This window comes from Odontesthes bonariensis, chromosome 2, assembly GCF_027942865.1.
Source record: "Odontesthes bonariensis isolate fOdoBon6 chromosome 2, fOdoBon6.hap1, whole genome shotgun sequence".
In the NCBI taxonomy this organism is placed as follows: Eukaryota; Metazoa; Chordata; class Actinopteri; order Atheriniformes; family Atherinopsidae; genus Odontesthes; species Odontesthes bonariensis.
The window spans coordinates 12,699,423-12,726,670 of record NC_134507.1 but is presented as its reverse complement, the minus strand read 5'-3'; the positions used below and the strand labels follow the sequence as shown (position 1 = coordinate 12,726,670).

Genomic DNA, 27,248 nt, shown 5'->3' with positions numbered 1-27,248 from the left:
GTGGGCCCAGGAAAAACTTCGGAAAACACAGTCACTACATCCAAAAATAGAAATTAAAACTCATCCATGCGAAGAAAAAACATATAAAAGCAAGATGCAAAGGTGCCTCCAAATTCACTGTGTCAGAACTCTCTTAAAGGGATAATCCGGAGTAAAATGCACTTTAGATCAATTTACGGGATGTTGGGAGTACATACGTTGAGTTGACATCAAAATCATGTCATTCTGATGTGTTTTGAGAATTTCGATTTGACCGTTTTTAGCCAAAAGTCGTTAGCCTGGAAGTCAGAGGGGCATATCATGTCACCGCTACAAAACGCTATTTTTATACCTCTTCTACAGCTCCAAACAACATAACACTTACGTGGTAATGAGTAGAGTCCTCTACTCATTACCACGTAAGTGTTATGTAAGTGTAAGTGTCCCGAGGTCTTCATGTGGTCGGATATAGAGTCCAGAATGAATTTAATCAAGCCAGTACCTGCTCTCAATCAGAGCCTCTTCCGTCAACAGGAGGCTATCTCACGCGAGACATCACGTCACGTGAGTCCGTAGTTGATTGCCGAGTGTGGAGTAACTCGCTCTGGAAAGTCACAATTTCGTTGCCGTTTTTTTTTACAAACATAGTCCAGTATTTCTTTCGAAAGTGAAATGAAGTTGTATGCAACAGCAAAGCCTAGCTTACTAACAGGTTGGAATTTTGAAATGTCACGTGACGTCATGTCTCGCGTGAGCTTATTTAATTAAACCACATCCTGTTTGTGTTACAACTGCATGGCTTTCTAGTGAATTAATTTGATTACTAAACTGTCCTGCCTGCAATCCAGACCCAACACCCGCTGAAAACATCTCACACATTATTGAATAAAGAAATCTGACAGCAAAGGCCCCAAACTTTTGAGCAAAGGAAATCTTATATCAACCAAAAATGGGAAAATGTTAAGTTTTAAAAGTTGATATATATTAATACAGCAACTGTCCCAGATAATAGAACATATTTCTGGCACCAAATTAAAAATTTATGGTAACAAGCTTGTAGTTTGGTTTTCTTATAAGATTGTTGTGGTGAAATCAAGCAGCTCAATTCAGTTTATTTATGTAGCACAAAATCACAACGAATGCCATCTCAAGGCACTTCAATAATACCGTCAATTAGATCCATTTCATTGTAATCATAATTCAATCAAATCCAATTAATTAAATTCAAAATTAGTCCAATTAGTTTGGTCCAATCTCCGTGTATGAGGTGACTGTGGAGAGAAACGACTCCCTTTTAACTGGAAGAAACCTCTGGCAGAACCAGACTCAGGAAGGGTGGTCCCTCCTCCCCACCTGAAAAATTAATAAGACAATCCATCTGTTCATACATGGCAGCAATCTACAGACTTAATAACAGCTCCTAATTTGGTTGAGGAAACAGTGACTATATCTCATTATATGAATAGTGTGGTATTACGGAGGCTGTCATTAGCAAGTCGGGTGGGGGGGGCTGTAACTCACTGGCAATTATTGTCTGGTATATTTCAGAGGCTATGCGCCGTTAAGTAGTGAGCAAATAACCTTCACACCTTTCCAAGATGCAACACAGATGCTCCATCATGTTTCCAAACAGTGTATCTGAAACAATCCTTATGAAGCTCTACGCATTTTGAACAGAACAATCTTTGATAAACAACCTATTTGTTTTACTCTGTCTGCGTTGCTTGATGGAGTGCAGTCATACATGAATTTTAGTCAGTCTGGCAGCTGAAATAAATGTAATTATTGCCATTTGTTTGTGCAGTATGACTTCTTGACACAAGAAAAATGAGAATAAAAAGTCTTAATAAGGTAATAAATGCATTCAGTTTAATCAGTTAGGAAGGGATGAGTTCTCATGTGCAAATGTGTATGAAAGACTTGAATTAATGTGACATGATTATTCATTCATCAGCTGTTTTGACCAGCGTAGAAGTACATTTGTCTTACTGTTATGTTCACTTAGAGTGTTATCCACGTAACTGACTGAGAGAGACCCTGTTGAAATGCTCCGACAGCTTACACACAGTCACAAAGTGCCATCTATTGGCAGAGAGGAGAATGATCTTACCATGGAAATGTGGAGAATTACTGCAGTGCAACAGGGGCTTAAGTTTTTCATTACCATAATATCACAAAACCAGGAGTTTGAATGTGTTTCCTTTTCCTTTACTGTGGTAGGATTCTGTGATGACACAGGACTGTATGTTTCTTCTGATTACTTATTCATGGCAACTGCCCTTGCCCAAGTTTCACTTTCGCAGCTCTCTGTCTTTCCAGCCTGCCTTTGCTGTCAGTCACTGTCAATGATGTGCTCTCTTCACATACAGGGGGAGCCTGGAGTCCCCGGGGGGAAAGGGGAAAAGGGGGAAAGAGGAGATCCTGTACGTATTTTCCTGCAGTGACATTTACAATGCCGCTGTGTTACAGAGTCATTAACCAAGGCCTCCTCCCACAGGGTCAGCCAAATGCTGAGGGGACCAGCGGCATGAAAGGACAAAAAGTAAGTCACATCAGCGTCAAGTGTCAGACATGATGAGTTCCTTAGTTTATGCCCCCTGAAACTCAGCTTCCCTGTGCCTTGAGCGGGTGGAACTAAGTTCAAGCAGTTTAATTGGTACCCAAGTTTTGAGGCTAAACCCTTTGAGTTAGTTATCTTCTTCGCGTCTGAACATCCTTCAAAAGTCTTTGAAATCATCCAGCGGCAAATAATGAATCTGCTGGTGATTATTTCTTGTTCTGTTATTGTTTGTCTCCTTTGCTCCAGTAAGCATGATTCAACTAATTTTCTTGCTGCTGACAGGTTGTGTGTCTAGGTTTATTAGAGAGTGTGTGTGTTGTTTTGCCCTTGTCAAATAATTGTGTCCAGGTGATATTTTGCAAAGGAAACGTCCTACGGTATGGATAAACAAGCAAAACTTTGATTCACAGTTTTCCCTTCCACATCTTTAATGACCTCTTTACCCTGTGTCTCCTCATTTGTCCTTTAGCAGAATGTCGTGTCCAAAAAGGATTTCATTGAAATCTTTAGAAACATTTGGCTCTGTGTCAAGTAAGAAGTATCACTGTTTACTGCAGGCAGTGTTGTTCACAGAGCCAATGTTTTTAAAGTAGATCCAGTTTTCAGATTTGGGGTAGCTTGACTCAAAATTTAACAAACAAGCAACTGGTTTCTGAATTATTTTAACTTAAATTACCATCAGAAACATTCAGCATTCTTCTCTGCAATGTCAACCTTCATTTGTGAGGCATATCAATTGTCTCCTTGAAATTTGATAGAATTTTGTGCAACCCGTATTGCAATGAAGACAATTGAGAGTGACTCATAAGTTTATATATTTTTTACAGGATGTCAGGGATAAACTGATAAAAGTCTCTTCTTTATATGCCTTAAAAGTAGGAAATGGGCACGGTGCTTTACTTAAACACGTGTAAGCATAAATCGAAATATAGTATATAAGGCAAATTCAGACTTTGAACAATTCCAACATGCTTGGTAGTCACACCTTTGTTTTTCACTACAACCTTAACCCTTTTCGGCAAATTTTCTTCAAGTAGACTTCAGGAATAGTTCTTCAGGCTTCTCGAAGGACATTCCAAAGCTCTTTTTTTGGATGTTGGTTTCCTTTTGTTCTTTTCTCTGACAAGGTGATCCCACACTGGTTCAATAATGTTGAGGTCAAGGCTCTGGGGAGCATTCATCACTCCATAAGAGCCTGTTGCCACTGATATCAGTCCAGTTCTTGTGTCACTTGACATGCCTCAGCCTGTTGTCCTTGCATCCCTTTCCACACTTCCATGGACACCATTTCTGATGAGTCTTCGATTAACTCAACTCAAGGGTTAGATGCATCTCTCAGGTCCTTGATTTTGAAATATTTTGTAAGGACAGTATTTTCAGTTACTTTTAATAAACTGTTGATAGGTTTTATGGCCAGTTTCTCTACATTTTTAAGGACACACTCAACACCATGCAGAGATATGCCTCATTTTTCAGCTAAAAGCACTTTGGGGATCACCTAGTTTGTGCGTAAATACTATTTTTGTCTACAAATTGTTTTATCTGTCATTTTTTTGTATATATCTAAAGAAATGGGAACAAATTGTGTGTATTTGCAACAGGTTACTAGTAACAAAGCGCCTATAAATTGATTCTTTGCTAAGCTGTCTGTGTAGATACAACACTGTTCATCCCTTGACTTAAGTGCCTATGTTATGCTTGAGTCATTCATAGGTCAATGTTAAAATTGATTAACAAACACTCTATATTCCTCAAAAAAATGGGTGGAAAAGCAAATGTCCAAAAATGTTCTTGTGATGACTATACTTTTGAAAAGGCGTTGTATCGCTATGTGATTTCTATTCCTCCGGGAGACATGAATGTGTGCGTCAGAGGAGAGGATGGGTGGTTTATCCGGTGAATATTATAGTACCATGACTGTCTATTTTGAATTTTGAGTCATTCCATTCGTTAGATGATAAGATATTGTATGATGTAAGTAAGAACATACATCAAAAATTGTGTATCAAGCATGTCTGTCATGCTGCATTTCTTAAGTGGCAGAGGCAGTCACCAGTAAAGTACTGCAAACAAAACACTGACTGGGTTACCAGAGTGATAGAGCGAAAGCTCAAAAATCAAGTTTCATTGTTGTTTCTCAGATGAGATCAGACCGCCCAAACCATATCTTTACCTGAGAGAAACCACACAATTTTATGACTAAACCTTCTACAGAAACGGTTCCACCAATCAGGGAATCTTAGCTTTAAGGCATGAATTTGTACTGCTTCACCAACATCCTCTCCTGACCTCATAAGCAGACTTATGTGGGTCTTTATACTACTTCAGTTGAGCGATGGAATTAGTGAATCCACCATGATGAAGCTGCTAACTGACTTTCTTTTGCCATTGTTTCTGTGTTGCCAGCGTGTAATTTTAATGCATTACATGCCGATACCATATAATGAGGCATTGAAAAGGTTGTTTAATTCCCATATTTCTCCCAAGATCAGGTTGCAAAACTTTATTCTGCTGGTTGTGCAAAGGATTTCCTCATGTGGGCAGCATGAAAATGTTTACTGTATTCAAATATAATCCATTCATTCATATAATCCAAGACTCAGTATCATTAATTATTCGGGACTCAAGCGTGTCTCTACAAAGCTTCATGTTAATTAACCATACAGTGTCATGTCTGTCTTTATCAAAGGGTTAAATCTTCTGACATTAACGCCTAAGATGCCCACGATGAATTGACTGGGTAATTAACAAATTCACGCCTTGGCTTCTACGGTTCAAGCGTCCTCTAAAAATCCCCTCACTTATATTTTGATCCAAAACAACACAGGGCCTTAAAACTTCAAACTCCCTTTTTTTTCTCCCTCATACTGCTATGACAATGCTATGACAACACATAGTGAGTGATGACATGTTTCTGCTATATTTTCAGGGAGACGCTGGCCCCCCTGGTCCTCCTGGTCCTGTAAGTACAGCATAGTGATGAATCTCCACCTTATGAAATGCTTTTTATTACCAGTTATCTCGTGTTATCATACATTCTATCACAAGGGATGACATGCTTTGTTGGGTATATTACAGCATAAGGACCCGTTGTGCATTTTTGTGTATAACAAACCTAAAAGACTATATTTTATGCATCGATAAATGTTCGTATTGTACCATACGTAAGCCATGAGGGAGAAATAAACAGCAGAGCAGTCAACCTCCACTCTCCTTTTTTAATTTGATCTTCATATATATTAATTTCCCTTTTTTGATTAGAAGGGCAGGGTTCGTAGAGGACATCAAACATGGGCAGCCCTTTTAAGGAAGATGACTGTGTTAAATTCTCTAGCAGACGATTACTTATTCCTTTAGGTAATGAAGTCACTGCTAATTGCCAACAACCTCTCAGTGATTTTAGTGATGCGCAAAGCGGAGGATTGTGCACAAAATAGCTCGAAGGACATTAAACACTGTGAACTTTGATTTCCTGTGTTTAGCTTCAAATGAGCACATTTGCACTAGCCATCCCCCAATGATGGTGTAATCTTTCACTTGGAACAGAGAAATATTTATAGTGTGAATTAATGAGGGTCACACAGCACTTGACCAATTTATAATGTTCATCATTATAAATACGAGATTTTCTTTCCTTTTTTTCCTTTTTTTTGGGGGGGCGGAGGATAAAAGCAGTTAAAAACAGAAAAGGCCCTGTCATCGTGGTGGATATCTGACGTGTTTTCAAGGTGACACAGAGTGGGTGTTGCTCGGGCGAAAGGGCTCGTTGCTGAGACATTTTAAAGTTAAAAAAAACACACTGTGACAAATTGGGTAAAGATCTGTGAGCTGGTAGTAATAACTTCAAAGACATGCTTTTACCATATTCTTTCTGAAAAGAATCTACAGTGAAAATAGTGTCAAATGAAAACTTTGTTGGTGTTGGAGCTTTTTTTTTTTCCCATAGTGAGTGCTTTGACATTTAGATGACTCCACCCTAATGGGTTTTGTTCTGAAGATCTGCTGCCTATTGAACCTCTGAAGGTTTCAGAAACGATCTTTGAAGCAAGGTTTGACGGCTCTCATTCATATTTTCATTCCTTGTAAGCAAGTCAGTGGTACGGAAATAAGACAGCTGAATAATAAAAAAAAAGATCACTCAACTTCTACTGGTTTCACTGGTTCTGGTCGAAGAGATAAGAATAGATATCAATGTAGGCAGTTTGAATGTGCTTTTGGAACATGGGCATCTTGCCATGTTCAGTAACATTTGAAAAGTTTTTGCTTTTCCCCTAATTTCATTTCACTTGGAGAGGAAGTCGTTTTCTAATCAAACCTGAAATACTCAGTCGTGTTCATCATTGTGTGCTGAGGTGTGCGCCTCCCAGGTTATACTAAATGTACAACACAGCACACAGTGGATAGGGAAAACATTAGTCAATTGATAAATGAGGCTGTTTGAAGATTTAGTGCCAGTTTCTGTCTATGCTCTGTGCCTTCCCATGGCAGATAATTTTGGCAGTTAAGCATTGATTTCCCTTACACAGCAGAAGCAGGGGTTCAGATCATTACCCTCCCTTCATAAACCTTCTTGTGCCTCTGTTTATTAGTGACAAGGAGGGGCAGTGGGCTCACAGGCATGCACGGCCATCACGTCAACCAATGTCCTTAAAGCGGTAAAGCCACCTTTTTGGGATTGAGTCCTGTTTTTTATTGCGCCATTGCTTTACAGTTGAGTTTTATGATCTGTGAAACCGAATCTGTTATGCCAACTTATGTTAAAGAAATGGAGCTGGGCTGTATTTCACCGCTCTTGAGAAAGCTAATGGAGTAAATTTGGTGAAATACGACTGGCAATGTCACATTGTTTCTTATCTTAATGAGAAACACTGATAGCAGCCTTTCTTACTTTGGCCATTGTTGCTAAAGAGAGGACTCATTATGTTGGATTCCTTAGAGCCTGTAATCAAAAAGGGCTTACAGGTCCAATTTAATCAAGTAACAATGACACCAGCACAGGTAAACAATAAAATACTAAAAGCAAACTAAATTGGGGCACAGTGACAGCATGTAACCAAAGGCCTTTCACAATATGCCCTCAGAAGACATTTCCTTCCCAAGTTTACAATGCAATCTTATGATAGATTGTAAAATACTTACAATAGTTAATAGAAAAATACGTTTCCATGTACAACAGCTACATTTTCCTTTTTATTTCTCTACTGCGATACAGCACCTGTTTCTCTACTGATAACGTTTCCACTCTTGTGACGTGATGATGTTAAAGCTTACAACACAATGATGATGTTGGCAGTTGCGACTCTTAATAAGGAGAGCAGGGGAGGGTCACTGGTTTCCTAACATCACACTATTAAACACAAAACAATGTAATTTCATTGTTTTGTTTTTTTTTTACTTGGACTGTGAAACTACTGAGAATTGGACGTGTAAACTTGCTTATTTCAAAATGTCTAGTAAGACTGGGTTAAAATTTGGATTCCATGGAAGCAGCAAAAGAAATGGCTTCAAATCCCATTCTTGTTTCTTTAATCCAAGTCTGATCAGTTTAAAACCGCTTCCAGGAATGATTTATATGGTAAAAACAACACAAAAGCTCTTAAGATATTCAAATGTAGTCTGATACACTGAGCCAAAACCTTAGATGCTCTTTTTAACCTCGGGTCAACTTTATTGCCAACATTTAACTCTGTATTTCATATCTAAATTATATCTTTATCTGGCGATTTGTCTGTGCAGCCCACTATTAAAATGTCTCCAGAGTCACCACTGGATTGTGAGCAATCCACCTGAAACAATCACTCGTATCATCGGTCTCTGCACTGTTCCCCTGCACCCTGTAGTGTGTAGAGTATTAGCAATTCAAAAAATGATTGTGGCCCTTGTTCAAGTGTTAATGTGGCAAAAACAACATCTGGAACGCTGAACACATGTTTAGTCAGTCACTACGGCAGCTGTTTGCCCACTTAAAAAAAAACTTTTTCAGCTTTTATTAGCTTTTAAGTGCAAGCAGATTGTTCTGTGATTCACCTTTATATATTTTTATGCGGGTGATATATCTGAAAACTGTGCCTTGTACACAGACAGACTTGACAAACAATAGAACTCGTACAAACACTTAAGATCACAACTTTAGTTTGGTGCATCAAGTGGTCTTTGCCTTTCATTTCCTTTCCTTTTTTTTCTTTTTTGCTCATATTCCTGCAGCATCACTTCATCTTTTGAAATGATAAAAAAGAAAGAGAAGTGAAAATGATCTCTGCCAATACAGATATCATCTTTTCTGATCAAACCTATGCTCAGAGACTTGTGCTCGTGCTGGGCCCCTATCGATTTGTGAATCTTGAAAATGTTCAGTTTATTCACACCCTCTTTATATTTACTGCAAGTAATCAGTGGAGGATGCTTGCACAACATTGTGTCTCTTTCATTACCTCTAGGTGATGACGGCTCATGGATTAAGACAGCTCTCTGAAACTGTAAGCAGCTGTTTATATCATAACACGTTAAATGTTTATGTTTGGTGTCTTATTCCATTTTGAAATAGCGCACAAAGAATACGGCAGTCAGATTTTGACGTGCTCTGTTTTTCTCTTGTTTATAAGGATGGAATGAAGGAACGAGCCCAAAAGGGTGAGAAAGGAGACGAGGTAACTATTTCTCCTTGTTATCCCTTAACCAAAGACAATTTAAGTGTCTCTAAGTTTTAGTTTCCATGCACTGCTTCCAATGCCACAGTGTGAATGATGTTTCCCATTTCTTATATAACATCAACAAAAGCAGCGCTGACATATGATTTTGAAAGAAAACAATTGATCACCTGCTTTTCAGAAGGAGAGTTTTATTTAGTTGTAGCGCTCTGTAGAGAAGCACAAAGTGAGGCATTAAAGTAGCAATAAAGTGGCGCGCCATTCTTGTTTGGATCTCAGAAGTACGGATTCAAAAACTTCAGGCCAGTAGATTATAAAAGCCTCTCGTGCAGCTACTGACCAGACAAAAAAAAGCATCCACATACAGTCCAGGCCATACATATTTAGACAGTGACTCTTTTGTGTGTGTGAACACAATTCTAAGTAAACTATATGAAACTGCGAGGACTGAGCTTCATTTGGAGTAGGTTTATGTCGGCACTGAGAGGGCTTTGTTTGAGATTGTATTGGCTTCTGAATGTTACGCAAGCAGATGTGTGCTTTTCAGAGTTAGTTCAAGCACAAATGAGCTCACAAGTGGCTCATTGTTGACTGAGAGTCGAGAGCTGCCATCCATAAGAGGTGATCATGCTAGCGAAGATTATAATGATGTTGAAATGAAAAGATATCAATCCAAGATGAAAGGTAATACACAATAAACTAGAAAGTGGCAGACAGACTGGTGATGACTGCACAACAAGTTAAAAATGCTTTGAACAGTGTAGTTGTACATGTCTGATTGTATGTAATTAAGACAAGAACTTGGGACCAGAGAATAAGAACATACACCACTATATGCAAAGCCTACGAAAAAGAATCTGAAAGAACAGGGTGCAATCCACACAAAAGCACAAAAAAAAATGGTCAAGTGTTACAGCAAAGTTGTGCAGATTGATGAAGCAAAACTTCAATTAAAGTGATGGAAGAAGGAAAGTGTACAAGAAGAAAAAAAACAGCTTATGACCAAGTGTGTACTGCTTTAATGTGGTGTTTCTGATGCAGCAAAATGAATGCAGAGGCATACAGGAGAACTTTTTGTGCTCAGATTCAGCAACATGCATAAAACAAGGAGTTTCATAATCCATCAGGGATCACAGTTTCACTTTGAAAACTGTATGTAAAAAAAGGACATTAACTCAAAGAGTTCAGACAACTAAGTACAGAACAGGAACGGCACAGAGTAGGTAAAAAACGAAAAAACACAGTTTGGCAAATATTAAGCACAAAAAGTATAAACCCAAAGGAATAGATAGCTTGACGGCCAGAATTTAAAGAGAACTCGGATGAACTGGAAGGGAAACAAAGAAACTGGGAAGGATAATGAGCGATTAACTAACAGGGAACATTCTGAAATAAAACAAAATGATCAACTGAGCCCAAAAGGCAGCAAACAACAATCCCAAATATACTATGTAAACAAAGCAAATCATGGACAAGTCTCATTGTGACTGAGGATACATCCCACCTGCTGAAGACAAGACTATATGAGACACACCAAGAAAAGTGAAAGTATAGTGAACACAATACAGACTTGTATATTTATTCAAATAATTTTACATTTCTAAACTTGAGATATTATATGTTGGCTAGTAAAAGGTTCACTATCCCCCCCAAACTGTTTTTCTTTGTCCCTGTATAAATATATAATCTATTTCATGATTGATGGTGCAGAAGTACGGAGCTTGAAGAGAACAGAGAGTCCAAATATTGCACTGCAAATAAGGGAAGATTTCCTGTGTTATGATAGGCATCCAAACTAAACATTCAGCTTATGAACATTAAGAGTAAGTGTTATGAAAGTGGAGCAAAACATGTCCCGGAGGTATTTTCTTTTATAGTTGCTGTTTTGTATATATTCACCTACTTGGTGCGAAAAACTAACCCTGCAGAGGAAATACTCTTGTGTGCTTAACCATCACATAGCACGAAGGCTAACGTCATTGGGGTCCTTGGGGATTTTCTTTTGTTTTTAAAACCTTACCATAGTCTGCAAGAGAAATGGCTTACTTGACTATTTTTTTTCTCCCGATGCCCATCTTGACGATAGATCGTCTCTTGTTTCCTTTATTTTCTGCAGGGTGAAACAGGAGCTCAAGGACCGATGGGTTTCAAGGTAACTCATCGAAGAATGAACACGAAACTTGAACATCAAAAGCCGCCTCCGACAAAACAAGTTTCCAAAGTCACTTTTGTGAAGGACCATGATTTGTAGTCTTCCACTGTGCAACAGGAACATCAGGTCATGGCCTCTCTAGAGTTTATAGATTGTTGATCAAAGGGATTTTCGTTGTACGGAAGATTCTACTTTTAACATTTTGTAAGTTCTGAACTTGACAATGTCCCCACTTTGAGCCATGGCTCGGAGCTGGGAGAGCTAATTTCCATTGACAATCCGAGCATGTATTCCATCTTCGGCTGGAACTGACCTTTTTTTGCCATTGGAAACATAAAGTGCACAAAAAATTCTAATGTATTGAATGCAGAAAGAAAAAACCTATTTGCTGAGTCATTCTCTCAGCATTAACAACGAATACAAATCTCATTCAATTTTTTTCTTCTTTTTTTTCTCCCTCCCTCATGCCTTCATCATGATGTAACAGGGAAACATGGGGCCACCAGGACTAAAGGGAGATCAAGGACCAGAGGTGAGCCATTTTATTTGTAAATATATATATATATATATATATATATCATGGTATCATTTAACATAATGGAGAAAAACAAACAAAACAAAGTAAGAAAATATCCCAAAGCATACATTTTTTTTAATGTATTTTACCAGGGAAAGCAAGGCCTGTTTGGACCCATTGGACTCCCAGGACTCCCAGGCGAGCCAGTAAGTACGCCGGCACTAAACGCCAGCACTTCATGTCAAGCCTTTCTTTCCCTGACCGCCTTATCTGTCATCATAGTTCATCTTCTACTCTCTTTACTCAGTTCCCCACAGTGAAAGAGAGAATTAAACAAATAAGCCTCAATAGGGGGAGACACAGAATAAGTCAAGAAAAAAAAGTCCAGAATTTTTACACAGACGATCAGTAATCAAATTTAAGAATTAATTAGTGGAAAGAGGCAAATCTAAGCGGTTTATGCCAGGAACGGAGGCTGCAGCCCAATCTGTTCTCCGCACCTGTTTCAGTAATGAGCATCTGTCTTTATTCAAAAGCAGGGAGGGAAAAGAGGCATTTCATAAATCCTGGCTAAGGGAAGTTTTGTTGGAGCACAGCAGCCCGCTGAAGCAGTGAGGAGGAGGAGATTAATGTGTTCGAGAAGATGAAGGCCTGGTGATAGATGTGTCTCTTTTCACCACTATTTACAGGGCTCACCAGGGGTGCCTGCGAGAGATGGCCTGAAAGGAGAAAAGGTAGGTAAACTTCAAATCAAGCTCTCACCTCAAAGACAAATATGAACCTGGGATGTTTTATCACAGGTGGAACAGACCAGACAACTTGTGAAGATTACTTACTATGGACGCCATCCTTAATCACGCTCTAACTTTGTGTTCTCATCTTTGATGCCTCTGACAACTCTGTTATGTGTGCTGAAATTTCCTCCCGCAAAAGGTTTCCGAATACTGTGCTGAGAGTGGCAAAGCAGAAAAGTGGTAAAGGGTGCTTTTGAAATACCCATTTGTGATTGGTTTTGTTTCCCCTCAAAAGCTGTACTCAAGTCTTTCCACCCATTGGAGTAGTGAGGAAAACCCAAATGGCTAAAGCCTCCCTCAATCACTCAAATGCCTAAGCTTCCAGTATTCAATTTATAATCCTCCTTTGTCTTTCTTGTTATACCGCTCTTAACTCTAATCCAAGATGCGGTACTCGATGCATATTCACGTGGTACACTCTGAATACATGGCAACAGACGAGCAACTTTTGTACCGAAAACAAATCGGGGCTGAAACTTGGAAACTATGAAAATATGAAAACGTTTTGCAGCTGTAACGCCTGACAGTCTTTATAAAACAGATACAGAGGAGTAATAGGAAAGGAGCTCGAAAATCGACCAAAGTGCCTTCCAGAAACTGAAGGATTAAAATGAGGCGTTGCTATTTTACAGGGCTTTATGTGCCAAACTACTCATAGGACATTAAGCTACTAATGTTGTCGACCAATCTATTTCATGCCACAACATAAACCCTGTAAATCTGAAGTGCGGCAAGGTAACAAAATCTTAGTTGAATGCCTGGTAATATAAGTAAGAATTTATGATTTCCACTCATCATATTAGTCAAATGGATAATTATAGGTCATTCATACTTTGGATAGGCTTTTTAGAGCCTAGCCCAGCTGCCATTTGACAAGAGGCAAGGTACACCCTGGACACATACCACCATGCACACTCACTCAATTTAGAATCACCAATCAATGAAACCAGCATGTTTTCAGACTGTGAAGGAAACCGGGGTATCCGGAAAGAAACCACACATGGATGGGGAACATATGCATTATTCTTAGTTTGCTCTTATATTTGGTGATATGCTGTAAAGACAAGACACAGCTAAGGTGGATGGGTATGTTGTTAGCTTTTGCAAGTGTTTGTCATAAACAAGAGTGTTGGGTAAATTGAATTTTTATCTTGCCAACATGTTTGTAAGTTTTGGAAGATTATTTGCTGTGAAGTGTGATATAAACCCAAGATACAGGCACAACATGAAAGAAAAAGTTACACAGTGGCAACAAAGAGATGCACAGTACGACCAGAACGAGACAAGAAGAGAACTATGGCATGCAATGTGCTCACTGGTGCAAAACAGAAAATGAGACAAAAACACAACAACATAATAGAAAACACCACGACATTTCGGAAAACAAAACATCCATCCATCCATCCATTTTCTATACCGCTGAATCCGTCGGTTGGGTCGCGGGGGGGCTGGAGCGGAAAACAAAACAAACAAACAAAAGCAGAGAAACACCACAACATTTAAGGAAGCACAACAGTGAAGCAGACTGCACAACAAAACCTCAAAACACAATAAATTGTAAAAGAAAAGAAAAAACTTTTCGAGTTGTGCCTGGTGAAATGTTGCTGTCTTTCTGTTGTTGTAATGTCTAATATTACGTTATGTTGTTGTTTTTTTTTTTATTGTGTTGGGATTTGCAGCTTAGAGCCAAATAATGAGATCATAAGCCATGCAAAATGACCAGTTATGAAACCTACAGTGACCAAACTGTGATCAAAGCGACCAGATTCAATTCAAAATGGCAATGTGAGACAAAAATATCAATGGATAGATGAAATAAGACTCGAGAGGATAATAAATAGCAGCATAGCGCTGTAAAACATCTACAAAATTGAGCCGAGCTTCCATTATGTCTGCATACTGTGTGCATTTATCAAAATTACGCCTGCCCCTGCTTTTTCCCCCAGACTCATTCTTATGCATCTTGGTGTGCACGCACAGCACCTCCTTTGCATTTTAGAGATGGCTGAGCCCATTTCACACTTTGTCTGAATACATTTGAACACTGTCTGTCTTCTTGCCTGTAGGGTGACCCTGGTGGACTCATTGGGCCACAAGGACCCGCTGGTCCAAAGGGTGAGCCTGGAGAACCCGGTGGTGGATATATGGTGGGTAGCGTGTCTGCCACAACACACCAAAGTAGAAAAGGGTAGCGTTCAGGTACAGGATTGTCTCAAAACAGAATTGTAGGATAAACTAGCTCTTCCAGCTGCCTAGATTCAGTGACATGAACAGTGTAAGAAATCCAGCGGTAGACTTAACCGCTAGGAGATGTGTACAGTGGAAATTGAGGCCAGGGGCCGACCAGAGCATGAAAACAGCATGCAGCCAGCATAGGGCCAGTCTAAACCACCACCTGCCCACAGCTCCAACAGCCCACCAGGATTTGTCCCAGCATGCCCTTTGGCTACTAAACCACTGCATCACATTAGAGAGATGCAGTGTCATTAAGCAATCCATCCCTCGGTAACTCCAGCCTGGGTAATCACCTATCCTCCCATTCTGGTGCTTATAGCTGTTGAAGCACTCTCTTTTATGGATATGGCTCACATGCAGAAGTGCCCAAGTCCTGCTCGACAGCACTTGTGCTCCTCAATCACTGGCAATGCTCTTTTAACAACTATGTTTGTTTATGTGTGGAAACACAGAACTGAACATTAACATTAACAGCAGACCCACCAATCAAGCAAGAAAACACTATGAGCAGAGTAATAAGGGAGAGATTGCAGAAATATTTAACCCTCTTTAACATTTTCCAGTTCTGTGAACAGTGGAGAAGGATAAGAAAAGATGGTAATATATAGTGCGTTGACAGCATTCCAATAGCCTTGTGTATCTTAGGTGAAAAACTTGACGAAGTGAAATGGCTTTTATCTAATGTCGACATCCCTCTATTTTACAAAGGACATATTGTCAGAGGCACTGTAAGAGAAGGGATTTACAACATATAAGGGTAAAGGACAAAAAAATGAAGGCTAATGTATCTTAATTTCAGTATGCTTTTTTCCTTTTCTTGCAAAATAGTTTTCATTGATTTTCAATCAATCACTTCTCTCAGATATTGGCAGATGTAGAGGGTTTTTTCCCCCCCCTTTTTTCTGTTTAAAAAAAACAAAATCGGCAAAATACAGTCGTTGGACTGAAAAAGTTTTGTACGTCCCTGACTTTACTGTTTTATATTTGAGTGATCTTGTTGGTTTCTCCCCCTAATACTGCAGAATTGCTGTGTTAGTGAAAACCCAACTTCAGCACAGCTAATTTACATTGTGCAATGAAGGACTTGTAACATTAATATATGCTGACCACAGAAATCAATGTCTCATCTGGATGGCACAGTAAATAATGCTTACACTGAACTCAGTTCCAATCAAGGTTTTATTCTGTGTTGTATGGTATCATCGCTGTGCCTCTTCATACTGAAGCTAATAAAACTATGCTGAACATGTACTCATAATGCATCATTGTGTTCAGACTGTTTATGCTGTGGTTTGTAGAGCATGTACAGTTTCCAGAGTCATGTTTTAATTACAGCACAGGACATTTTTAATGGGGGGACTGTACCTAAGTTGTCAATAAGGATCGCTTATGAATGTGCCTTGACTTCCTATTCTGTTTTTTTCTGTTGTTTTGTAGGGTGACGGTTTGTCCCTAACTCGAGGGTCACGTGGGCCAAAGGTAGGAACCACTGTGGGGGTGAAACGTAACAATCTTTTTGTTATCAGACAGTCCTGTTTCATGAGCTCAAACAAGATCAAAACCCTTCATCAGCACTAAATAAGGACATATTATGGAAAAAGAATTCTTCTCTGTGCTTCAGAACAAACATTCAAGAGTCTGAAGTCACAACCAACTTGAAATTTCAGAAAAGAAATGCAACTGATTTGTTTTTTGGCCCCCTACAACTGAAAATGTATAATTCAGTGTGTCATACAGATTTCCAAAGTAAAGTTAAGTCACTTTGTCTCCTCCCTCTACATCGCCTAAACTCCACAGAAACGGAAACTTTTGCTCTTGTTTTTTGCTTTGACATGAACTCCTAATCTTACCATCAGTTATATAGTTTACTGAGCATAAGAAATAAATGATCTAATAATAATGCTCTAGCAATACACAACACTGAAGTCTAGTCTTTATAGAGTCGATATTTGGCGGAGGAATTATGACGTTTTCAATGGTTATTGCAGTGCTATTTTTAAATGCCTGGGCCAGTTCAACACATGACTCGTGATAAGACTGTATCTCCGAGAGGGATTGGTAGCCTATCATCTGTTCATGGCTGAACTGAAGATAAGGGACATGCAAGTATTTGAGAATTAAGTTGCCAGTTAAATGATTTTATCATATTTTAGCTGGTGGTCTGAGCTCTTAAGGCAAGTTAAAGTATGCTCTCCCTCACGCTCTCATAATGCAATAACACGTTCCAAGGGTTATTAAGTTCAGCATATCTCGGTCCCTGAGGAGAAGAGTGGCGGAGTGGAGTTGAGTGGGTCACTCTGCGTCCCCAAAATGTTGTGATATTTCATTGATACCTTGGGAAACCGTGTCAGCTTATAAAAGAAAAAAAGTGCTTGATATGTTTATTTTATATTCAGAATTTATTCACTTGTGCTGATTTAAATTAGATGATGTTTAGGAAACGTCCCGACCTTTCTGGAAATAGTCTTTCTTAAAATAGTAGTTGTAGAAAAATACAACAGTTGTCTTTTTAAAGTTGAGAAGCTTTTAGCAATGTAAGACAGTTCCTCCCATAAATAAGTACTAGTATTTCTATTTTTCACTATTTACAATGAATTGTATTGAAATAGCAAAGTAATAGCACAGTTTGATGTTGAAATGATGTTTATGACCTAATCTGTATGGGGCTGGTTACTCATCAAGTTTCCTGCTTGAATAATAGTAACAGTCATGCATGAAACACAAGCAGTTACTGAAATATGTCACAAACAGCATCTATTTCAAGAGTTTGATTAACATACTTTCAGCATTTTCCTGACATTTTACGTCTTTTTCATATACCTGCTGTCAACTGCAGAAATCTAGTCATCATTTTTTGTGTGTGTCTGCTTGAATCTCCATAAGCATATTTTATTCTGCTTGAAAGTGCACCAATAGATAAGGGTGGTACACTTAAACAAACTTAGCTTATTTAGTGTTTTGTACTGAGTGTATTTTTCAGTGGAATAAGTAAGCACAGGAGCCTTGGAAGCAAGGATCTATTATTTTAGCACAAATAATCGTCTCTGACGTTGGATTGCAGAGATTTTTATTCCTTGCAGGATTCCTTGTTTCCTTTTTTTTTTTTCCAGTAGGCCATGCCATCATCCTAAATTTAGTCCCTCTGAGGCATCTATGAGCAGATTTTATGAGTAAGCCGGGGATCATTACCTTGTTAAAAGGTCAACTTTGAAACAGATGGCTTCACGGTGCTCAAACACCTTTTCATATGGCACAATGTGAAGTTAGAGCAACGCCTGTAGGCTGCCCAGTCCCTTAGGCACCACCACCATGCTTCACAGTGGCTGTGAGGTTCAAAGTTACAAGATGGAGTGCTCCCATCACCTACCTATGACCAAAGACAACAATCATTTGAACAAAAAGGACAGCTTTTTTTAGTTAAAAATAGGTTATTTGACGAAGCAAAAAATTTCATTATTCAAAGTCTGGAAGCATTAAAACTGTCTGGAATGTTCGGGAAATTTCCCCCTTTCATGATGATGTTGAGATGCTTAAGGAATGTAGGTAAAAGAGTTCTTAGGTCTCTTTGTTCGGCTGTGATAATAAAACAAAATTTTTCACATGAAAAGCGACCGAGATACTATCTGCTGCCTGTATATGCACTGCTGTTTCCATGGGAAACCACACCAAACATGTCTACTGTTAGTGTAGCCATAAACACAATCTTTGATTTAATTTGTCCAAAAATGAACTAGTCCTTTGTATTGACTGCCAAATGTTATTTTTATTTATTCATTTTTTACTCTGATGTTCCATTTGGACAGCAACGGTCTTATCCTGACATGCCTTCCATGAAGGCCAAATATGAGAGATCTCTCTGTGATTGTAGTCGTGCACACTTTGATGCAAAAGCTGCTAGAGTTACCAGCAGATCCTGAAATAAAATATGGGTGTTCCTGAAAACATGGACACCTGGAATAACTGGAAGACATTTGAAATGTGCACCATTTAAAAATTCATTTGAGTGCATGACTCATAGATATTTTTATTTCAAAGCCTCAGAGAGCTTTGTATAGTGACACCAAACACTTTAATAGCAGAGGGAATGCCAAGCTTTAGGTGTCAGATGTTTGAATACAATCATTTCCACTTGCTACGCCGCAAGAAAGTTCAAATCACTGGATATAAAAACTGGAGCCCTTGATTCAGATTTTATGCGATAGAAGATGTTTGAAGGTTTGCTTTTTAAAATGATGTGTACACCTCCTGGAATGCAATTAAACGAGGTGTGGAATCACAAGTACATTTTAGTTGATTGATCTTTCAAATAATGCAAAATATCCTCTCTAGATATATACATGTTTAATTTCACTTTTTGGAAGAGACCTCTTGTTTTTGTGATTATCTCCCCAATTATAAATGTTGTTATGCAAATACCTCGTATCACAGTTTAGTCTTTACTAAAGACCACTAAATTCAAAAGATGTGGGGAAAATGGTTCTGTTTGAGTTTGAATGCTTAATGATCAAGCAGTGCAGTAGCTCTCCCGTATTCTGGATTCACCGTCCCTTGTGTTTGTGTCAGGGTGAGAGGGGGGTGCCAGGACTACCAGGAGACCATGGTGAAAAGGGCGAACCAGGGGAAAGCATCATTGTGAGTATGATGTTGTATTGATTTGTTTGTGTATCCTTCATTCATTATTTACTTCAAACCGTAATACCTTCACACTCTTGTATTGGTTGTAGATAGTAAAAGAACATCTTGATAAGTGGTCTTTACAGACACCCACAGGTGAATTAAGTGGTTATTGCTGTGAGTTTCTGGTACATTACACTGCCTGCATCATGTGTGCTCTCCACCGCTATACTTTGAATCCCACAGATTTGAGTGTGAGTGGGTCTGCATTCCGTTTTTTAAATACAGGATAGTTGGAGACAGAGAATCAATAGAGCAAAAGGTGTCTAACACAATTCCTTTATTGGATCCGGGTGCCAGAGGGCAGATGGTGTTAACAAGATGTGTGATGTGTTTATAGGGCCCCATGGGATCACCGGGGAAACCAGGAATTGAGGTGTGTGGAAATTTCTTGAACTGACAGCATGCAAACCTCATTTTTAAGTTGATTTGTAAACAGTTTTTTCTGCTCATTGATGTTGATTTCAGCATCCCAGCAGTTATTTATAGTAGAAATGATAAAATGCTGATTCTTAAAAAGCAAGAACCTGTAAGATTGCGTGGGTATGTATTCCAGGGCCCTCACGGACCACCAGGTTTATCAGGCCCTCCTGGACCTCTAGGAAGAGAGGTGAGTAAGCTCAGTCTATCTTACACCCTTACATTCCCCCTCGCACATTTACGTATGAAAGATTACCGGGAGAATAAAAGAATGTCAGATTCCTTCTGCTGACGTACAAGTACGATCCAGGACACTAATGCCCACCAACTGAGATGGGTGGGAAAAGTTAAAGCCTTTAATGTCTGCATGATATTACTGCCAGGAGGCATTACTAATGCCATTCTACGTCTCAATTAAAGGGATCTCCTGGTAGACCAGGCCCACCAGGCCCTGCTGGACCTCCAGGTGAACCAGTAAGTAAGAAAACTTCTTTTCTTTCCTTTTGCAGTTCAGAAATACTGATCAGCCACGAGACCTACAAAGATAACCTTCCAGTCAATGTCAACATCTAGAGTGAAGCTCCAGTTTTGGGATAATTAGCAAGTAGTCCTACTGTTCACTAACCAACATCACTTTCAGGAAAATGCTGCAGTTCATAACAAATTGGCAGCACCCTGTTGTTAGCACATGTCTTTCTTGTCTCTTTGTGCGTTTCAAATGAGCAACATTTGAGACAGTAAGTGTGTGTAGTGTGAGCACCATATGGGCATTGCTGCATCAAAGCCTTGCAAATGCGGCATATTAAACATGTTTATATTCATGCGTATTAAAGGCGCATGACAAACATTTATCATATATTTTATGTTTTGAAAAAAGATTCCTTTTACTGAGCTAAGAGCTCCAGAGAACAACAATTTTCCAAGGATATGAGGGTCCTGTCTTTCAGCAAAAATATTATTTATTTACATATATATATATATATATATATATATATATATATATATATATATAGGTTTTCTCCATGTGTTGCAGATTTAAAAAGAAAAGAATAAAAAAAAGACAGGAATAAAACACCATCACTAAAATATGCCGAAAATGTTTGGTGTAAATCCCATTCCCCTATATGAAAGCCTTATGTGCCTGCTGATGTTTTTTTTTTTTTTTTTAGCAATTTACAGGATGCAGCTGCACCAAACTGCTGCAGCAGGAAAGATTACCTCTGGAATAACCACTTTCTCTCTTTTTTCCTTTTTTTTCTGACAGACTGCCCTGCCTATCGTCGGAGACATGGGCGCATTACTTAAGGTACTTCATCTTCGTAATTCCCGATAATTACGGCTTTTAACAAAGAATGACATGCAAGCAAGGTGTCACAGTTGATATTTAAAATGATCAGTGTTTGTTGATTTGAAACCACTTTATTCTGATGTATGGATGCTATCAGTTCAGAGACGTGCTGTAGTGAAAGATCATGAGTGCCTCCATCAGGATGACCGAGAGAAGTGCTGTGTACCCAAAAGCTTACAGCAAATAATTTCACAAGAAATCCAGAGATACTCATTCACCCCAGGTGACAACTTGTTACTAAAGCCTTACAGTAATGGAATATGGAATGGAATATACAGTAGAAATAAAGTATCGCTGGGGCAATGCAAATAAAGTGATGTTAATGCAGAGATAAACTCTGCTGCAGTTATGCAAGCACACTGTGTATAGTGTCAAAGAAATGGTGGTACATGACAGTTCTCCTCCCACCACATGAAGAGTGGCACAGACTTTTTCACACTCGTTTATGGAGAGTTGTTTACACAAAGTTTCAAAAAGTTTCTTGAAACAAAATGTGTTGGTATTATTGATTTGTTAACCTCTAGTCACCTGAGGATGGTGCATGCGACTGCGCATAAGAAATCTGCATGCATAGAGTTGAATAGGAATTTTTGTAGTGTAGTGTAGTACAGTTATTAAAAGTGTATTTTAGAAAATGTGGTCAGATAAGCTGCTAAAAGTAAAACCAGCTTTACAACCTCTTGCAAATAGTAAAGAAAATGCTCTGTTTGTTTTTTTTTCATGACATGTTTAAATCATCTTCTCATGTACACAAATTCAAATACAGTGCTGTGCAAAAATCTTCATTTAGCCCTATTTTTTTTTTTTTAATTTGCTCACTGTGAGCCACGCTTTTTGTAATATCTAAAATTTAATTTAAATGGTCTTTAACAATAGCTCTCAAGGCTTTCCAAAGGTTTTCAAAATTGTTCTGTCAGTTTCTTCACTCATTTTCAGTCCAGTTGCTGTTCTCTTTTTTTTAAAGTCACTTAATACTGACATATGAATCACTCAAGCATGAAAGATAAACCTACCTCAAGGGACGAGCCAGTGTCGTGTCAACACATAATATACAACTAAGCAAAGAACATTTTTTTAATTCTTTCTTTAGGCACTTAGTTACCGGCCGCTTGTCATGAAGACATGTCATTTGTTCTGGTTTCTTGAGTTGAATCTAGAAAAAATGCAAAGACACGCAGATAATTTGATGGCAGAAAAAAAAAAAAAACGTTTTGCACCAATGAGATGATTTCCAGAGAGTGTTTAGTGTTCAAATGCGAAATCTGGAAAAAAATGGAGAACAATTAAAAAAATATAAATAAAAAGCAGCAGATAAACAGTAAACTGTTGTCCTTAAGAAGTAAAACGCTAACACTGGACCTGAGAGATGGACCTGGTCATGATCAAGAAGCCATTCTTTAGGAAGGAAAACAGGGAGAAAAAGTGCACCAAATGACACAAGAAGTGGACTGAAAATCAGTGACAACAGGTCTTATGGAGGGATGAATCCTCCCCAGAGCCCGGACCTCAACATTATTGATGCAGTGTGGGATCTTACTGACAGAGAAGGGAACAAAAAGCAGCCAACATCTAAAGAAGAGCTTTGAAATATCCTTCAAAAGCCTGGAGAACTATTCCTCAAGACTACTTAAAGAAATGTCAAGCAAGCTTGTCTAAGAGGGTTCAGAAGGTGAACAGAAAAATAAAAACGCTCATGTCAAAGTTGCTTTTTTAGCTTAACACTGAACATTAAAGACTGGTAAACCCAACCAAATATTTTACAAGTCAACTCAGGAACTGCCCTCACTTTAAAGCTTGCATCTTTAATGTTCTCACTCTGAAACATTTTTCTAATAATGCATATAATTATCCCTGTTTCACATGGAACAAACACTGTCCTTTTACATCTTCTGCAAGGCAGAACGTGAAGTGGGACTAAAAGGCCAAAATCTTTTTCAAGCCCCTTTCAGCCCGTGTTAGTCAAGATTACAGCTTTAAAAGGGAGATCGAGCATTTGTTTTCATAATGGGAATACTCAAAATTCGTTCAAAATTAAAGGGTCCATTCTTTAATTGTCTGATTGAAGCAGATTAGTCACCGTAGCTCATGCTGCTACCTGCAGGACAGCTTTCAGCTTAATTAAAGCTTTTTCATTTTGATAGTAAACGCATGTCAACTGTGACAATAAATGTGATGCTTCAATAGAGAAGAAGTTTCATAAATTCTTCTACTTCAGTGTCTGCTTATTTTTCCATTAGGTGCTGCTATTGTTTACAGCTGTCATCAGAAATGCATATAGGCCCTTTATTTGATACTTTCAACAGCGCGTTGACACCTATGAAAAAAGACTAAACATGTTGAACATAAGCCTCGATTGTTTCCTTTTTATAATGATAATAATAGCAGACTCTTCTTATTTTGATAAACGGATAAAAAATGTCCCTGTCTTGGAAGATGAAAAGTAGGATTCAGTAGTTATCATTTTTATTCCTTCCATTATTCTCCAACTTAGAGCTTTGCGCTTGTTTCCTGGAAGAGCCTATATCTGGATTAAATCAGGGACAATGATATTTAAGATTCTCACCTAAATGTCAAAGTCAATGAGTTTGACAAAGTTCACCTCCCACTTAGGTGAGAGAAACTCTTTGAGGCTCTCTTGGTGGCTTCACATTATTTCTGCTCAGGAGACATTTAGGGAACATTTAGTGTCAGTTGAGGTCTTGTCTCCCACCCAGGGGATATGACATAATAAAGGGTGAAAAAGCAGTGTGCCAACTCAGCTTGATGAAATCTTATCTGTACCACTGATTTCTCTTCTTGCCTCGCCTGCGCTGGCAGAATGCCTGCAGTGTGTGCCAGACCAGAGTCCCTGGGCTGCCTGGGCAGAAGGGAGAGAAGGGCTCCCCTGGAGTGCAAGGAGTCGAAGGCTTGGTGGGAGAAAAGGTACATCTATTTCAGGCCTCTTTTTTTTCATTTTGCTCCACTCTGAAGTCTGTTGAGCTGAGAATTAAGTGTCACGGAAAGGTTTACGTGCCCCTAATCAAATTAGCTGTTACTGTGAAAAAGTGAGCAGAAGATGGACGGATCTCCAAAAGACATGAGGTTAAAGATGAAACTTTCATTAAGATTGATGTGGGATTTTAGTTTTGTCCAAATTTATAATGACTGAACATCATGCAAAGGTTTTACCACCACATCTCGCGTGCAGTTATCATGTAAAGACAATATTTTGTTCAGTTTTTCCTCAGAAAGGCTCCTCAAACACTGCCCCTGCAGTGAGATGACGGAGACTCCTCTAAGCAGCAGCTAAGCACTATGAAAATGAATACACGGCATGAGATGGCTATAAGAAGATACCGGTGTGTTTTCAGGTGGTCGTTTATTCATCTGAATCCTAAAGGGATATTTAAAAGTAAAGTTACTTTACATCAGTGGTTGGAGTGGGAGTCAGACTTGGTTTAGAACCACCTACCTCCCCTAAGCTTCAAACGCCGCTTTTGTTGCCTGTTAAATGTGACGCAACAGTTGTGCCATGACTACTCCACTAACTACTCCAGTTAATTTAGTCTCCTGTAGCAAAGGACAACAAGGAAAAACAATTTACGTGGCAACAATCGTGATAGATTAGGTTTTGCTTTTGTAACTCTTTCAGGTGAATGCAATAGGAAATGGCAGCCTTAAAAGACCTGCAGAAAGATTTAGCACACTCAGGAGTGCAGGTGCACGGGATTCTACTGTGCATCCCCACCTGCACCAAAAATGATCCTTAAGGATGACTCAACCATAGAAAACCTGTTTCCTCATTCTCAGAGCAAAATTCAGCACCAAAGGTTTGGAAATGAATATTTCAACATGCCTGGTGCATTTAGGAAATAACTCCTGAGCAATCGCGCTTCTGCCTTACGCTGCAAGAGAGATCCTCTCACTGGTAGAAAAAAAGGTTGTTTTTTTTTTTTTATTGAATATCCGCAAAGAAAATATTGGGCTGTTTTTAAAATAAATTAAAAAAAATCTGTCGATTTTTACCTGGAACGCAAAACCTTCAGAGTTTGCAAGACAGCCTGAATATTTCCCAGACCTAGAACTCGTGTAGGGTGCTCAAACTTTTGTGTCTTGCCCTTTAGATGGAAATAATGTGGATGATATTTACGTGGCTTTTTACAGTAACATAAAGCAGACCAGACCAGAGGGGACAAGACTTTTTAATGCCGCTGTATATGTGCTTACAATCATGTTAATAGTTTATTTCTATCATAAACAGGGGGATCCGGGTGTAAGAGGACCGATGGGTAACCCCGGAAAAGAGGGCCCAAAGGTAGGCGAGAGAATATCAGACATAAATAAAGTCAATGAATTACAAAACTGGTGTAATAGAACTGCCACAAAAAAAAGAGAAAAGTATTTAGTGCAGGGAAAGAATCTGTAAAATGAATAGCCTCATTCTCTGATATTGTTTGTTGAAGTGTATGTCTAATCTGGAGAAATGTAGATTTACACTGAGAAAGGCTTTTCATAAATTTCCTTTCGTGTTATTGCTGGAAGCCGAAACGGCTGTCGTACAACTCATATTTTTATGAACACTAGGCGCTCTCTGCAGACGTTGTTGCTATGGATACAGTCTTGCACTACAGTGAAACAAGCTAGGCAATTTCAAGTTGTGTGCTGGAAGTTTACACCCATCAGCCCTCAGTTTGAGGCTTTTTCATGGTTGGTGAAAAACATTCGCTTTTCCTTCCATCACTGGTTCTGCTCTCCTGCAGGGAGTAAAGGGAGAGCGAGGATTCCCAGGCCCTACCGGAGATAAAGGTGATGAGGTGAGTGAAAAAATAAATTCCATCCAAACAAATTAATCCAGTGGTTATCTAACCATCTGGATGTCACTGTGACATTGAGAGAGGTTTTTCAAAAGAATGTAAATATATTGTAATTTCAGCCTCTCCTCAAAGACATTCTGCTCTGAGAGTCAGTTTTCAAAAGAAGCTATCAAAAGCTATCCACAGAGCTGCATGTGAACTTTGCTCTATCTCTTCCTTTCAAATAAGCTACTTTATAAAGAACATCGACTGTCCTGTGTGTGTGTGTGTGCCTGTGTGTCAATTAAAAACAAGTTACTCCTTAGCATTTCATAGAATCTCACCAGCAAAGACGAGAGATTCTTGCTACCAAGTGGAATATTTGCTACGATACTTTATAGGCTCCATTTTAGAAAAAAATAGAAATAAAAAAATAAAAGAATTTTTTTGGCAGCAAATCATGGAAACACAAACCGTATAATATCTAAAACATGACAGTCCTACACAGCCCACAGTATCACAAAAAGCAAGACCTAACGCTTAGGGGTCAAACCCTTGTTTAGTTTTTTTGGGTGGTTATTTTTCACTTTTGACATTTAGGAAGTTTTGCCAAACAAACATTCTTTCAGACTACATGGGAGAAAAAAAATCAAAACATCCAAATAAGATGTTGATTGTACAGCATTTTGTCTATTGGTTATTCAAGTAAGCGGTAACGCAGTTAGACAATACAGTTTTTGCATATACATACATTCAACCGTCCATCCATCCATTTTCTGTACCCACTTAATCCAACTAAGTGTGGCAGCTGGAGCCTGTAGCTGCCATTGGGCATGTCGCCAGTCCATCACAGGGCCATCATTTGCACATTTAGATAAAAAGCTTCAGGTTAAGAAGAATTTTATTTAATGTAAGTTAGTCATCATCATATCTATGTGTGTGTGTGTGTGTGTGTGTGTGTGTGTGTGTGTGTGTGTGTGTGTGTGTGTGTATATATATATATATATATATATATACACACATAGAACATAGATATGACATGCTCAATGGCAGCTACAGGCTCCAGCTCCCACACTTAGTTGGATGTGTGTGTGTGTATATATATATATATATATATATATATATATATATATATATGTACACACACACA

The 27,248-nt window shown here is 38.8% G+C and overlaps 1 protein-coding gene across 3 annotated transcripts in view; it reads left to right on the top strand.

Moving 5' to 3' along the window:
* LOC142391696 (uncharacterized) overlaps positions 1-27,248 on the top strand; it is a 102,829-nt gene that overhangs the window by 52,695 nt on the left and 22,886 nt on the right. For all 3 annotated transcript variants that reach the window (XM_075477693.1, XM_075477684.1, XM_075477702.1), the window contains 19 exons: positions 2,349-2,402; positions 2,477-2,521; positions 5,469-5,501; positions 8,977-9,015; positions 9,142-9,186; positions 11,303-11,338; positions 11,826-11,870; positions 12,008-12,061; positions 12,545-12,589; positions 14,716-14,796; positions 16,322-16,363; positions 19,448-19,516; positions 19,899-19,934; positions 20,115-20,168; positions 20,399-20,452; positions 21,243-21,284; positions 24,144-24,248; positions 25,567-25,620; positions 26,066-26,119. In XM_075477693.1, the coding sequence (XP_075333808.1) occupies positions 2,349-2,402; positions 2,477-2,521; positions 5,469-5,501; positions 8,977-9,015; positions 9,142-9,186; positions 11,303-11,338; positions 11,826-11,870; positions 12,008-12,061; positions 12,545-12,589; positions 14,716-14,796; positions 16,322-16,363; positions 19,448-19,516; positions 19,899-19,934; positions 20,115-20,168; positions 20,399-20,452; positions 21,243-21,284; positions 24,144-24,248; positions 25,567-25,620; positions 26,066-26,119 (987 nt within the window). The remainder of the gene's footprint in view (positions 1-2,348; positions 2,403-2,476; positions 2,522-5,468; positions 5,502-8,976; positions 9,016-9,141; positions 9,187-11,302; positions 11,339-11,825; positions 11,871-12,007; positions 12,062-12,544; positions 12,590-14,715; positions 14,797-16,321; positions 16,364-19,447; positions 19,517-19,898; positions 19,935-20,114; positions 20,169-20,398; positions 20,453-21,242; positions 21,285-24,143; positions 24,249-25,566; positions 25,621-26,065; positions 26,120-27,248) is intronic.